Genomic DNA, 15,324 nt, shown 5'->3' with positions numbered 1-15,324 from the left:
AGACTACTACTTACCTCATAGAGTGGTTGTGGGGAAAGTGATTTATAAACCTTAAAGTGTTACAGAAATGGGAGTTATTATTTCTTGATTAATTTCTCAGCTGTCAAATTGTAGTATTCTAAAAATGGATTTACCCCAGCAATAAAAATTAAAATGATAATGCCACAATGAGTTGGAATAAATCCAGATCAATGTAATAAGAAATGGCAGCATGTAGAACAAACTCTGGAATTATTCTAATAAGACCGATAAGCTATGTTGTGGTCTGTGACTTCTTTAAGAATTTATAGAACTGAGAACTACAGAATGACAGGATGGGTAAATGGATATTGTACTACACATAGACACAGGCAGACAGACCACTGGTTTCTGAGAAAGAAATGCTTCAACAGTGATATGACTGATAGGCCCCAGACTCTTAAGGTGGATAAAGGACCTGGGGTGGATGGAAATGAACACATTTTTAAGAGCCCAACAGCTCTAGTGCCAATAGAGCTCCAGATCATTGGCATGCAGTTGCCTACCTATTGGGAGGAATACATTGTATTGAGGGAACACTCAGTTTACCTTCTCACCCCTATTAGAGAGTGGTCCATCCATGTCGGCTTTGAGGTGAACTGGTGGGGCAGTGTAAGGAAGCCGACAGTGCACTTGCCCACATTGTACCTGACCTGTAGTAAACAAGAAGATGGCTTCAGCCTCTGGGGCTCTCTATGCCAGAGATTATCCTATAACATCATCCCAGGGTTGAGGCCCTAGAGAGAAATGTCCCAAAATACTGACCCTTCCATGGAACCCTCGGGTGAGATTATTAGTTCCATTCCCTATAATTTAGACTAGATTAGTTGTGGGCTCATTGGATTTATGTTAACCATTCCATAAATGTTATTGAGCACTTACTATATTCAAGGTTCCATGCTAAAAGTTCTAACCCATCCATAAAGATCTCCACCACCTTCATAACCCATTCCAGCATCTAAAACCATCACTGTTGGAAACATTCTTCCTTATTCTAACTAAATTGCTTCTGGTTAAGCCCCTTTCCGACTCTCTCCACTGATACGGGAAGTGTATAGTTCCTTACTTTGCTTAATCCTTCTCAGGTCTAAAATGTTAATTACCACCACCACCACCCCCTACCCCAGCTTTCAGATTTCAAAATTCCTTTCAGAGCAGTATGGATAAGGGAAATGAGTATGGTAGACTATTCAAAACCAATCCTTAATAGCAGCTTTTGGAGAGACAGTCTTGGTTTGACCTAAATGAATGTGAAGAAATGTAGCTATGAATGTGTGTCACACACACACACACACACACACACACACACACACACACACACACACAGAGGCACATGAAATTGGTCCAGAAGTATTTTGATTTTTGAGAGGAATTATAGTTGCTGTGGGTGTGGTTTTGCCAGTAATCCCATGACTAACACTTTCTGACCAATGAAATGTTTGTTTCTTTCATTGCAAAAAAAAAAAAAAAGACTGCAAGATGTTATACAGAGTTTGTCTGTGAAGCAGAACTAGGGATACTTCACCCATCATTTTCCCAAATGGCCTCACCCAACTCTTTAAATGCTAGAGTAGAGCAGATCAGTCATCCACCTCTCAAGGTCAGGAAAACCTCTTCTAAAATGTTAAAGTTCTAAGATGCTGTAATTTGAAAATTTTAAATCTAAGATTGTTAAATATAATCTTAAGAATCTTTGGCACCTATGATTCCATGTTCTGAGATTCTAAAATTCCATGTTCAAGGTCCTACTAATTTTTGGATTGTATGGTTTTAAAGTTATAATAAGATTTTTCGATTTCAAGTTTAAGGTTCTCTAAACTTCTATGAGTCAAAGATTATAAAATTTTATGGTTTTAAGAGTCTAAATTCTTCCTATGATTTTTAAGCTTCCAAGATTACAAATTTATGAGGCTCTAAGGCTCTTTTAAAATTCTGTGGTTCTAGATAGAATAGTGTTAAATTTATGGACCCCCATGCTTTTAGTTAATTTAAAAACAAACCTATCTCTTTGTATCCTTAACCTCTACAATTTTTTCCTATTTTTTTTAAAATTTAATTTTGTATGTATATGTCATTTCCCCTTGAGACCAGGGACTTTTGTTTTTAGTTTTATATCTCTAGAGGCTAACATAGTGACTGGAACATAGATGCTTAATGAATTCTGGTTGAATGAATGAATGAAAGAATAATAGACTACTGACTCAGAATTTGGGGCTATGCCCAGAGAGAACACCATCATGAAGAAGGGTGTCTCTGCAGCAAAGAACAGCTGAGGGAATAGGATAAGGTTTAAGGTTTAATATTGAGATTGTATATCTAAGAGCACATCTTCAAGTTGAGTTAAGAACAGAAAAGATTTGAATTCCCATTTTTGAGGCAAGTTACCCCTTCTTCCATGCAATGAAGACAGTGCTCTGGGGTAGCTAAGTCTTGGCATGGCCTCTAGTATTTCAATAGGTCAGGTCTATACAAAGTAGGGAAGCAAAAATCAGATCCAGCTCTTCATCATCCTCACTACTATGAATATAAAGTCTTTTCCCTTCCAGAGCATATGAACACCTCAATATGCAGACTGCAAAACATCTGAAATCAGCTTTTTTTCTTAAGAGAAGCATTTTTAATTAGACTTCGTTGTTCTAAAAGTACTATGGGCTCGTTGGAACCTTAAAGTTACCTACATATTGGTCTACACTGGCCTCAAGATGAGATTCATTTCCAAATGAATTTTGCTCTACTTCTAATCCAAAAATTCAACTAGCAAGACATATAGATACAGATAGTGTCATGCTATTTGGTTACTGAGGAAGATATATATTAGATTTACTCTGAAAATTAATCACTTAAGAAAAAAGAGTTCCTCCTATTAAGCAAGTTTTTATCTAGCTTCCTAAGAATAACAGCTAACTGAGAGCAATGTTTTATTAAGTGAAGAGGCTTGGATATAGAGTTGCAGGACCTGGATACCAATCCTAACTCTTATCCCAGCGTGATCTTGAACAAGTCACTTGTGCTTTCTGAGACCCCAGTTTCCTCATCTATAAGTTAATTTCTAAAGGTTCTTTTTAAGTTCTAAATCCTATGAAGTATGGAATTCAATAGGTCTAGCTGTATCTCTCAAGGCAAATCCTGTCATCAGTGGGGGCCTGAGACTCACAGAGGACCTGGAAGAGGGTTCTTATGTTCCCCCATCCAGAAATTGAGGCAGACAAATGGTGGGGAGCTGAGGGTCTACTCTAGTTGATAAGGTAGGAGTTAGGTACCTACAATATATGTGTGGCCTGTGAAGACTACAAGACTACAAGTGAAGAAGAGGCTAAAGAAAGACTAGGCCAACATCCAAAGGATATTCTGATGCCCAGATCTGTATACCTATTCCTTACAAAGTCTAGTTTAAACCAGTGGAAGAATTGATGAGTATATTTCATAGGATTTAAAGTCAAAATGGTTTTTAGAGACCAACTAATCCAACTATCTGATATGGATCAGTGGCTTATTCAAGACACACAATTGGGTAAATATTCAGTGTTCTAACTCTAGATTCAGTATAGACACCCTCAGTATGTATGAGCCCTGGAAAATTGGCAACAATGATCACCCAGCCTGAGTCTTAATAAGGCAGAGTTTGTTGGTCAACATTTCTTTCACAAATACAGGTTCTCTCTCTCTTATTGCCCTCAGAAGCATGAGCAAGAGGTTGGCTAAAAAAGAGCCCAAATATCAGAAATGTGGCCTAAATCAAGGAGAGATTTCTGTATACCATTCTAATAGAGCAGAGGATAGTGTAGTTAGAGATTATTGCTTTTCCTAAGATCCATCAATGAGAGTACCCAGATCCTGTGCAACCCCCTGGGACAGAAGGGAGTAGAAAAAAAAACAGAAGATGGTAGGTAGACCAGAGCCTACAAAAATCATCTAGGTTTGTGGTATTTAAGGCGAAAGAGATTTTAGGGGTTATCTAATAGAACATACTCATTTTACAAATGAAGAAAATATGACCCACAAAGCTAAAGTGATTTGTATGAAGTAGAAGAAATGGGACTTACAGGAAATACAACTATTCTAAATGGTTAGATATAATAGAGCTAAGAAGAAAAGCAAAAAAAGGCAAAGATCCAGTGATGGAAATGACCTATAGAAGGTAATGAATTCTCTGACACTAGAGTTCTTAGAAGCTGGATGATCTTATCAAGGGGTAATTTTTATTTCTCATAGGGATTAGACTAGATAACCTTTGTAGTCACCCCCAACTGTGAGATACTATTATTTTTAAATAGAAAAGAAAAATACCTCATGGGAACTCTAGTCAAACTCAGGAGACAAATACTTTTCTTCCCCATACCAGAGAAAAGAAACCCAGGATAGACTTAACCAGGGAACAGGATGCAAATAAACCATTCTCATGCTTTTTTAGTTCAGGCTTGTGGGTGGAGGGGTAAAGGAGGAAGAGTATTGTTTCTCTTACAGTGGGACCATCCCTTGCCCTTCTCCCTAACCAAATGCCAGTCCTGGCCTGGCCCTCATTTCTTTTTTTGTCACTTCATCTGTTCCCACCAAACCCTGAAGTCAACAAAACCAAAACAGTAAGTCATGTTTGCTAGGAATCTGGGAACATAATTTTCTCCCAGTTTGGAAGGCCCCAGGCTTAGAAAGTTTGTATATCTCTCCCTCCCCGAGACCCTAAGGGCTGTGATCACTCACTTTCTATATATCCGTGCAGGGTTACCATGCGGGCTCGCTCAGGGCTGCTGAAGGGGGAATAGTGGATGTCATCAGACAGGGAAGAGGAGAGACGAGACTGAGGAGCTCCCGAGGGTGGCACTGTGTGCTGGGGTGTGTGCTTTTTATGGCGGGCACGGCAGTTTTGAAACCAGACCTGAAATGACAGCCCCAAACCCACCACCAAGGAAAATCCCACATAACTGGTCAGGTTGGTGAAGTTAGTTCTCCATCCTTCTTGATGAATGTCCCAGGACCCTTAGAGTTCTGCCTCCCTCACACCACCCCATGAAGTGTTTTATGCTGGATTGTTTTTAGCCTGGGAGTTGTTCTCAAAAAAGCAAGACTATCTCCAAAGTCAAGGAAGAAATCAAAGGGTCATAAGACTAAGAGTTGGAAAGGATCTTGGGAGGACCCCTCCTCACTTTGACAGAAAGCACTTGCTATCCCATGGCCTTGGGAGAAGAGAAACAAAAGGACAGTGAAGATTTTGAATAGAGGCAGAAGTCTTGAAATAGGAGTGTAAAGTGTCACAGAATTTAAATTTAAAATTTGGCTTTGAATTTGTACAGAGCAATTTCTTAACATTTGTGTCATGAAACTCATTCATTTGCATTAAGAAAGGGGCTTAAGTCCAGGGGTTAAATCACTTGACCAATGTCAAATAAGCAGTAAGGAAACAGAAGTGGAATTCAAACTCGGATCTTCTGACTCTACATCCAATTGCTTTTTGCACTACACCTGGGAGGTTGGGGCCAGATTCAGTTCTCTCCTGTCCTCTCTCTCAAAGAATTTCCCACCCCTTCATACCTGGTTTCTACTCCCCCCTCCCTTCCTGTTCCTTCTGTACAGGCTTTATTTTTCTTCCTGAGTAGCAGGACCAGCCCTTCACCCCCCCCCCCCCCAATGATTTCTGTCTCTGACTCTGTCAGCCTCACCCTCTTCTCTCTCATTGGGTGTCTGCCCTCCGCCCACCTGGATAACTCGACGACTAAGGCCCGTCATGTCTGCCAGCTTCTGAAGTGTCTGTGCATCAGGATTGTTGTCCTGGGCAAACTGGGCCTGCATTACCTGGAGAACAGGGAGGGAGGGGTGAGGAGCAAAGGTCAGGTAGCTCGGAGGGAGGCTCTCCCTAGCCATCTCTTGGGCCTATCAGATGAGCCTTTAGCATGGGAAGCCCCTTTTCCTGACCAAGTACCTGCAGTTGCTCTGCTGTGAAGGATGTCCGTGCCCGCTTAGCTGGCTTTGGTTGACTGTCCTGTTCTGATGGCACGGCTCCCTCCAATGTGATTCCATTGCCTGAGGAGGAAGAAGGAATAAATATTAAATACTGTTTTATATTAAATTGCAATTTAAGCTATATGAGACCTTAGAGATCATTTGACCTAATCCTCTCATCTTACAGATGAGGAAACTGAGGCTTAGATAATCTAAAATGACTTTCCCAAGATCACAAAGGTAGCATGTGGCAGAGCTAGGATTCTAACCTAAGTCTTTTGACTCCAAACCCCTACCCCTTTTCCAATATACTGCCGATGGGGTATTCCTGTATTCCTATAGCCTTGTGAGAAGAGATAGTCAGAATAAAGAATAGAGGAGATTTAGAATAGAGGCAGAAAATTGAAATGGGGTTTCAAAGTGTCATGGATTTCAGATTTGAATAGCAGAGCAGTCTCTTTTGTCTCATTATGTATCCTCTTCCCCTTGTTTATTAAAGAAACCTTGTGATTCAGTCTACCCAGTGAAAGAACAAGATTGTGTTAGATGAAATAGCTTAGAAAGTCCTGATCTCTTTCTGATGACCCAGAGGGAGGCCCTACTTCAGGGAACTCTTGAAGGGTTTAATTTTTCTATCTATGGAATTCAATCAAAAGAAATATTTATGCATATGTATACATATATATGAACATATAAATATATATGTATATATATATATTTGAAAGCATATACATAAAGACACCCTCTGTGCCTCCAGTGTGGTATGATGGAAAGGGCACTCACTGGATTTGGAGTTAGAAAACCTGACTACTATCTCACTTTTCTTTCTAGACCTGTTCCCGGGGCGAGGGGTGGGGGTTGAATTGGATGATTTTTAGGTAGCTTCTAACATTAAACCTTATTGTTGAGGTCCCAGCTACCTATATGATCTTGGGCAAGTCCCTTCACTTGCCTGGGTTTTTCTTATCAGTTCAATGATGAGATGAGTTATATGATCTCTATAGTTCCTTCCTGCTTGAATTACTATTGTCAGTGAAACTATGAACAAAGAATCCTAGAATAGCTGACCATCAGGTTGCCCCTGCTTCTTTCCTTGTATGGTAGCTTAACAAGGTCCAGTCACTAGGTACTCTCTAATTAGGAATAATAGCTATCATTTATATAGTGTTTAGTATGCTCCAAATACAAGAGAAATGCTTAACAATTCTTATCTCAATCCTTACAATAACCCTGGGAGATAAATGATATTAATATCCCCATTTTACAGTTGAGGAAACTGAGACAAACAGAGGTTAAGTGACTTGCTCACACAGACACCATAGGTGTCTAAAGCTGGATTTTAAGTCGTCTCCCTAACTCTGGGCATTATGTCACCTAGCTTCCTCAAGGAAAAGAAGGAAGCTGTAATATAATAGGAATGAGCATTAAGCTACAAGAACTGAATTCTAATTCTAGAGGTGAAACCTTGGACAGGTTGCATCTCTTCTCTGGGTTTCAATTCCTTATCTGTAAAAGGAAGTAGCCTGATTCTGTAATTCTGAGGATGTGCCAGCTGACCCTGGAGAGAATGTCTCCTTTGGTCTTATTTCTCCTGACTTATTTTTAATATGAGAAAATTTTTATTAGATTGGTTTGCTGAATTCCTTACCACTTCCACCGACTGCCTTGAAGGGCAGCATATCTTGGCTTGAAATATCTCTGCTCTCTGTCTTTTTTGTGTATCTGTGTCTCTTTCTATGCCTGTCTGCCTGGCTGTCTATCTGTCTGTCTTTCTGTCTGTCTGTCTGCCTAGCTCTCTCCTCTCTCTCTCTCTCTCTCTCTCTCTCTCTCTCTCTCTCTCTCTCTCTCTCTCTTTCTCTCTCTCCCTCCTATTCCCTCCCCTGTTGTCATTCAGGAAGCTAGGACTGGCAGAACTCCAAAGGGAAGGGAGCTGCTTTGTGGCAAGGTTGACCTTCCCCCGCCCTGTTCTGTCCTCATGGGGCAGTTGGGCAGGGGAACTAATGGAGAAAGCAGACACACCATCCCCACCTTCTCAGTCCTCACTTACAGTAAGCTGGGGAACCAGGCCTAGTTTGGGGAAGGCCAGGAAGTGAAAGGTGGAACCTGGAGTGGGTGGGGAGATTATGGAAAAGGCTTGTCCCTTTGCCAGCCTTCCTATCTCCCTGATTGTGACTCATCCTACAGGATTGTCTACTGCCCTGGTCAGTCATGGGCATCAAGGGACACAGTGGGAAAGGGTGGGGACTAGGTCTGGAGATGGGGAAAGAAGGGAAGGGGAATCTCATTCCTTCTTGCCCCCTATTCCATGCAAAGAGCCACAGAAAACAGTATCAGAACTGGAAGGTTCCTTACAATGGAGAATGTAATAATTGCAATAGGACCTAGAGCATAAAATTTTATTTAGACCACAAGACGTAGAATTTGAGAGCTGAAAAGAATACCAAAGTGCAGAATATCACAGCATAAAGCCACAGAAAGTCAATGCTGGATAAGAGATCATAAGATTAGTAGATTTTAAAGTGGAAGGGGCTACAATGATAACAAGGTCCCAATTAGTATATGCAATAAATTCCTTGAAGTGATTGTTTTTTGAATTTGCACTGCCTTATTTCCATATTTCCATATTAAAATTTCAAAATAGTGCAAATTCAAATACATGCAACCACTCCAAGTAAGTCATTATTGACAGTAATTGGGATTTGGTTGTATCTGATCCAGTTCCCTCTTTTTATCATTGAAGTAAACCAAGAAATCTCCTGTAGATAGGAAGGAAAAGGTAGTTCTGGGGAGGCAGTTACCTATTCTGCCTAGGCACCACAGCAGAAGACTTTTCTAAACAGAGTATGTAAATCAGAACCTGTTAAAAAAAAAGAGGGTTCCTTTGTGAATTAGGAGGGTGAATTTAGTGATATAATATAATACTATCTTTGGGTGACTGCAATTGCCAGCCTGTGCAACTTTGATCAAGCCACTTATCCCTCCGGGACCCTAGTTTCCTTATCTGTAAAATGGCAGTTACAGTAGATGATCTCTAAGCTAATTTCCAGGTTGAAAGCCTGTGATCTTTACAGGTAAGTGATGAAGACCACTGGGGTCTTTTCCATAAAGAAGCCTTATATGCTTTTCCACTGTAAATAAAATGCTTCCTATTCTTGATTCAGATTTTGACTATGAGGAAGACATAGGTGCTGTGAATAATAGCTCACCTTTCTTTATTGCTTTAATACTCATCTTCCTGTGAGCTAAGTAATATAAGAATTACTATTTCTATTTTGCCAGTAAGGAAATTGAAGTTCAGAAACTTAACATTACATAACCAGAAAATGTTAGATCTGGGAGGCATTCAAAACCACTACTCTCTTAACTCCAAGTCCAGGACTCTTTCCATGATTCCATTCAATAGGAGGTGGATTTTGGAGTTCTAAGTATATGAACAATGCCAGAGATTTGAAGAGAGACATAAGAGAGACATAAGCCCAAGACAATGCTAAAGATGCCTTTCACTTAAGAAGAGTCAGGGTTTGAAGTCACTTGCATAGGAACTACTCCTCCCTATCTCCTATCCCTACCCATTTTTCTTCTGGAGAAGCAGTGGATTCAGGATCTGGATTAGGGGTCCTCACATAGAATGACCAAGGAAATTCTCACACTGTGGATCAGTCCAGTAGGATTGAGAGTTAGATACAGCCAACAGCCCCCTCAAAGACAATGCAAGACTCAGGCATTGGGAAAAGCAACAGGAACAGTTGCTTAATTTCCATGGCAACATCAGGTACTTCACCAAGTCACAAGAGGTGGGGGAAGCAGCAAGGTGTGAATATTAGGGTCAGATTCCCTGGGAGAGCAGTAGGGAGCCTGGTGTGTTGTAAAGTGTCAGAGCAAGAATTTGAACTTGATTTCCTGATTGAGTCCTGGGTTTCCCCACACATCCATCCCATAGCTCCAGTATTTATATTTTAAAGGGCAGCTAGGTCATGCAGTGGATAGAGTGCAGCCCTGGAGTCAGAAGGACCCAAGTTCAAATGTGACCTCAGACACTTGACACTTAATAGCTGGGCAAGTCACTTAACCCTGACTGCCTCACAAAAAAGAAAAGCTTATTTAGTGTCTATGTTTTCAGGGCTCTTCTACAGCCAACAATCTAGTTTCAAAGATTCCTTCATGCTCTGATATATGATGCACCTTTCCAATTCTGACATGCTATGGCTCAATGTCCTTTCCAACTCTAACATGCTATGTTCTAATCTTCCAGTTCTAAAATGCTACATTCTAGGTTCCTTTCCTGCTCTAACATGCTATTCTAAGCTTCCTTCAAGCTCTAACATTGTGATCTAAGATCCTTTCCAGCTCTGTCATACAATTATGGGTAAGGCTAAGTGCAGAGGTGGATCCTACGTTGTGCATTCCTTCCTTCCCTGGAAAGGGGAGAGTCCACAAAGGGCTTGACACCCTGTGCCCCCATCTTCAGCCCATGACCCAGCCTCCTGAGGACAACCCAAGACTTGAGAAAAGGGTGTAGTACCCAAGAGGCTGAAAGAGTTTGAAGGAAGGGGATTGGGGGAAGGATACCGTTCTCAGCTGCTCTCTTGAGGTTCTCGATCATAGTGTCGTAATGGATGCGGCACAACACTTTCTCCTCCACCAGCCCGAACTCCTCGCCTGTAGAGAGCTGCCGCTTGCAGGAGAAGCAGGCAAAACAGGCCAGGTGGTAAGCATTGCCCCGTGCCCGTCGCACCCAGTCACTGGCAAAGATCTGGCGGCCACACCGGGCACACTTGGTACCGAACCGGCTGGAAGAGAGAGAGAAGGGAAGGAGCTGCAACTCAGGGATTTGGAGAAGGAAAAGGCATCTCCACTAAAGTGTCTGTTTCTTGGTTTGCCTACATCTCATCACTATCACTACTTGTAAATACCCATCATCATCATCATCATCATCATCATCATCATGATTAACTTCCCTTTCTGCAGTCTTTTGAGTTTTCAAAAGACTTCTCCTCACAAGTCCCCTTCTGAATTGAGTAACATCTTGGCATGGTGGATAAGGGAACAGTTTTGACCTCAAGAAGACATGTTTGGGCGGCTAGGTGGTGCAGTGGATAGAGCACCGGCCTTGGAGTCAGGAGTACCTGGGTTCAAATCCTACCTCAGATACTTAATAATTACCTAGCCGTGTGGCCTTGGGCAAGCCACTTAACCCCGTTGCCTTGAAAAATCTAAAAAACAAAAACAAAAACAAAAGAAGACATGTTTAAGTCCTGCCTTTAAAATATATTTGTCTGTGTGATTCTGAACAAGTTACTTAATCTCTGAATATTCCCATGCAATTCTTTATGTCTATAAATTACAGATGAGTTACCATGTTAAAGAGAGTTTCCACATATAGCTTCTCTATGATGAAAAAAATATAACTTTCATCAAAGAACCCAGTGAATTATATAGTACAAATATTACCAATTCTGTTTTATAGATGGAGAAACTGAGGCTTAGAGAGGCTAAGTTAAATTTCTTGCTAAAAGTCACAGCTCCATATTATTGTCTCTTGATCCTCACAAGAACCCAGAGTAGATTGTACAATGGGAAAATTGAGACTTGGAAAAATAAAATGACTTGCCCAATCTCTCAAGAGCAGATTTGTTGTATGTGGCAAGATAAAACGACAAGCATAGGTCTGTTGAAACTGCAGACCAAAAAGGCAACATTGTCATCAGCCAATGAAGGTGACTGAGAAAAAAAAAACAAACAAAAAAAACCAATTTAGACTTGCAGTTAACATTTAAACTAGCTGAGCTTGCTGAAGTATAGTGAGTCAGGATAGACAGCAAGGAGACCAAAAAGCCCTCCACAGTATAAAGAATAAATACTACTGTGTTTGTTATTCTATGACTCAAAATTATGTACTATTTCTGCACAAAAATAATGCAAACTGTGATTATCCCCACTTTACAGATAAGGAAGTTAAGACTCAGGAGTGATTTAGCTCAGACTTGCAACCCATGTCTAATTCTTAGTCTAAGATTTTAGAATCATAGAATTTAGGACAGGAAAAGTTGTAAAAGATTATCTAATACAACACATTCATTTTAAGAAAAGGGAAAAGAAACACAGGAAGGGAAAGGAACTCACCTAGGGTTGCAAGTAGCCTAATTAAGACTTGAATCCAAGTCCTATAATTCCAAACACAGTGCTCTTTTCCACTCATTCCATGGCGGGGGTGGGGGGAAGAAGGGAGAAATTTGGAGTGAGATAAGTCTAAGACAAAGAATTCTTTGGGATCATGTGTTTCCAACAAATTAAGTATTTTATATACATATTGTTACCATTTACAAGATGGAAAATTGAACTGAGGTAAGGGAAGAGGGGCTAAGGAGAGGGAGAGATTCCAGGGGTCAGAGGATAAGTTTCTTTTAAATTTGGGTCAATAAGGAAAATTAACATTACTTGGAAAGATGTTAAGTGCTTTTGGAAGGGACTAAGCCTAGGACCTTAAATACTGATTGTCAAGACACCTGAATTTGGGTCCTATTTCTGTGTTATCCTAGTCATTTCTTCTCCTTTATGAGTCTCATATGTAAAATGAATAAGTTGTAGAAAAAGTTCTATCCAGGACTGCCCTGTTCAGGCACTTTTACTATGTGCATTTATCTTTGTTTCTTTCCTCATCTGTAAAATGAAATCCTCTTCTGTTCTAAGATCTCTCTCCTGGCTTTACTTTGTGTTCAATATTCAAACATTCTGTATTCTAATATTCCTTTCAGCTCTAGCATTTTGTGTTTTAAGGTCCCTTCCAGTTCTGTGGCTTATATGAGAACATTCATTAAAATGAAAACATTTCTTTGTTGACTGTGACAGCCATAAGCCAGGTGGTGAGCAGTAATAGTGTGAAGAGAAAGTAAACTGAGAAAGCAGTTGAGTGCTGGGAGCATCATGAATTCTTAGAACTGGGAGGACAAAGGATAGAAACTCCTAGGGGAGTTCCTGAAGGAGCATAAAACAAAAAAAAAAACCAAATTCCTCCACACACACCCCCCAACAAACGCATTCAGAATAGACAACTAACTGTACAAGTCTTAGTGTTTAGGACCCAAGGTAAAGGAGGACAAACTCATAACATATGAGAATGAAGAATGCAGAGGAAAGTTGATGGTGAAGATTAAGATAGAGAAGCTCATGGGAGCAGGGAACCATAGATTTAGAACTAAAAGGACATTTAAAATATTGAGTCCAACCCCTCTCATTTTACAGACAAGGAAACTAAGACTGAGAGAGGTTATTTAATTTTGCCCACATCCTATGGAATTTGAACCTACATCTTCCTGGCTCCAAGTTCAGCACTTTTTCCATATATTATTCTGCCTTAATCATATCTCAGAAGCACCCAATTCTATGGGAGATGGCAGACAACATTGGCTATGCCCTCACTCCCCACCCAAGTGACCCATTTTAGACCCAAGTTTAGAACTTATCGTCCCCCCCCAGAAACACTCTCTGGCACCTGAAGATGAGAAAGCAGCCAGGGGCCAAGGGCCAGGGACCAGGGTTGATTTTTTCAGAATGCCTGACATCATTTTCCACTGGGGAACTTATTTAAATTGTTTAAAATGTTTTCATTGTGTATATTCAATGGTGTCGCTGGGGAGTGAGGGGAGCAGCTAATTAAAACAAGACTGTGGTCTGAGTATGTGTATGTATGTGTGTGTGTGCGTGTGTGCTGGTCTATGTAATCTGTGTGTAAGTATGCTGCTGTATGGTTAGCTCTGTGTGCTGCATCTCTGTATCCATGTGAAGTTCAATGTTTTAGAGCATCTGAATGTGTCTTCATGTAATATATATATATATATATATATATATATATATATATATATATGCCTGCAAGTCCTGAAGGAGGATTTCTTACTAGATGTATTTGTATGTTTAATATGTGTGTACATTATCTCTAGTCATCTCTTTGTGCAACTGTTAATGACTGTGTCCCTGCAAATCTAGGCTGCTGTGTTTGTGACCCCCTGCATGTGTTCCCTTGTTTCTATGTTTATATGCATTTGGTTTTTTGTTTGTGGGTTTTGGTTTTTGATTTTTAATCTCTGTGTCTATTTGTCTCCATGTGTATGTGGTTTTGGATCTCTTAAGTCTTGTGTACCTATATGTGTCCCTGAGTCCAAAGGTGTTTCCATATGCATACATGTGATTGTCTTTGTGTGTTTATATATAGCAAAGAGAGTTAGAGCTTCTTTGTACTCCTGTCTCTCTGTGAGTCTTGCCTCACTCCCCTGATCAAGTCGGAGAGAACAATTGCTTGCTTTCCCTCCTTTCACTCCTTTCAAGGCTGGTGATCTCTTTTTTCTTCTCTATTCCTGCACTTCTCCACTGTGAGTGATCTCTAGTCTCAGCTCCCTAAGTGGGGCCTAACCAGCCCCACCCACAGCCCCCCCCCCAAAACTCAAAACCCTCCTGCCCTTGGGGCCTTTGGGGAGCGGGTATGGAGTCATAGAGGAGGGGAGCCAGTGAGTGAAGAAGGGTCCTGGTCCCGTTTGCTGCTCGCTTTCAAATTTACTGTAATTACAGACAGCTTTGAGCCCATAACAACCTACAGATTCTTCTCAAGGATGGAAGAGGCCCCATTAGTAGATGCTCCTTTAATTAGCAGCCTGGAGGAAGGACGATCCTATAGTGTATTTAAATGACTAATCACTCAGCCATTTGCGAGAAGAAACAAGAGGCAGAGAAAGTAGGGTGTGGCGATTTCTCCCCCCCTTTCTTGACCGCCTCAGTCAAAAATCCCCGGAAAACGGAAGAAGGCAAAGCTACGGTTAATCGGAAGCATCAGAAACCCATGGTATTTAATTCAATGCGAGCATCTTTCAAGACACTTTCGGTGCAAACTGACTCCAACTTGTGTGGTCTTGGTGGCCGGCTCACAATGAATATACATTTTCTCAGAAAAGGGCTACTCTCCTCCCCCCCCCCCCCCCAACACGGCGGGAGATCCACTACCAGAGAAATAGGGAAGGGAAGAGTGATGGAGCTTTCGTTTCCTTTTGCCAATCTCATCACAAGGATTCGCTTCAGAGTTAGGGAGAAACACATTATGGTTTAATTTGGTTAAGAGGTCCGTCAGTCAGGTGTCACATAAAAGCCTTGGATGGGAAATAGGAATTAACTGGATTCCGGGTGTGACCAGTAAGTTACTTCAATTCTCTGAGTCTCAGTGTACCCATTAATAAAATGTAAGTGAAAATACTTGCGCCACCGAACTCAAAGGGAGAAACACTTGAATTCAAGTATGTGACAGTGCTTTTTTTTTTTTTAAAGTAAGCTGTCGCTATCACTAAGTCAGCTTTTGGAGGAGGGAAAGTAGACTCAGAAGGCATGGTG

The 15,324-nt window shown here is 40.9% G+C and overlaps 1 protein-coding gene across 3 annotated transcripts in view; it reads right to left on the bottom strand.

Annotated features, from left to right (window-relative positions):
• LHX6 (LIM homeobox 6) overlaps positions 1 to 15,324 on the bottom strand; it is a 73,252-nt gene that overhangs the window by 45,910 nt on the left and 12,018 nt on the right. For 2 of the 3 annotated variants that reach the window (XR_012473654.1, XM_074211647.1), the window contains 5 exons: positions 10,522 to 10,742; positions 5,933 to 6,033; positions 5,710 to 5,805; positions 4,717 to 4,891; positions 568 to 671 (listed from right to left, as the gene is read on the bottom strand). Coding sequence is in view for 1 of the 3 variants with exons in the window: in XM_074211647.1 (XP_074067748.1) it covers positions 568 to 671; positions 4,717 to 4,891; positions 5,710 to 5,805; positions 5,933 to 6,033; positions 10,522 to 10,742 (697 nt within the window). In the remaining 2 variants the exon portion in view is untranslated. Of the gene's footprint in view, positions 1 to 567; positions 672 to 4,716; positions 4,892 to 5,709; positions 5,806 to 5,932; positions 6,034 to 10,521; positions 10,743 to 14,943; positions 14,996 to 15,324 lie in introns of those variants that run through there. The other variant, XR_012473655.1, reaches the window with a different exon arrangement.

Source organism: Macrotis lagotis, chromosome 1 (assembly GCF_037893015.1).
Source record: "Macrotis lagotis isolate mMagLag1 chromosome 1, bilby.v1.9.chrom.fasta, whole genome shotgun sequence".
In the NCBI taxonomy this organism is placed as follows: Eukaryota; Metazoa; Chordata; class Mammalia; order Peramelemorphia; family Peramelidae; genus Macrotis; species Macrotis lagotis.
The sequence above is the reverse complement of the archived record's forward strand: the minus strand, read 5'-3'. Positions and strand labels throughout refer to the sequence as shown.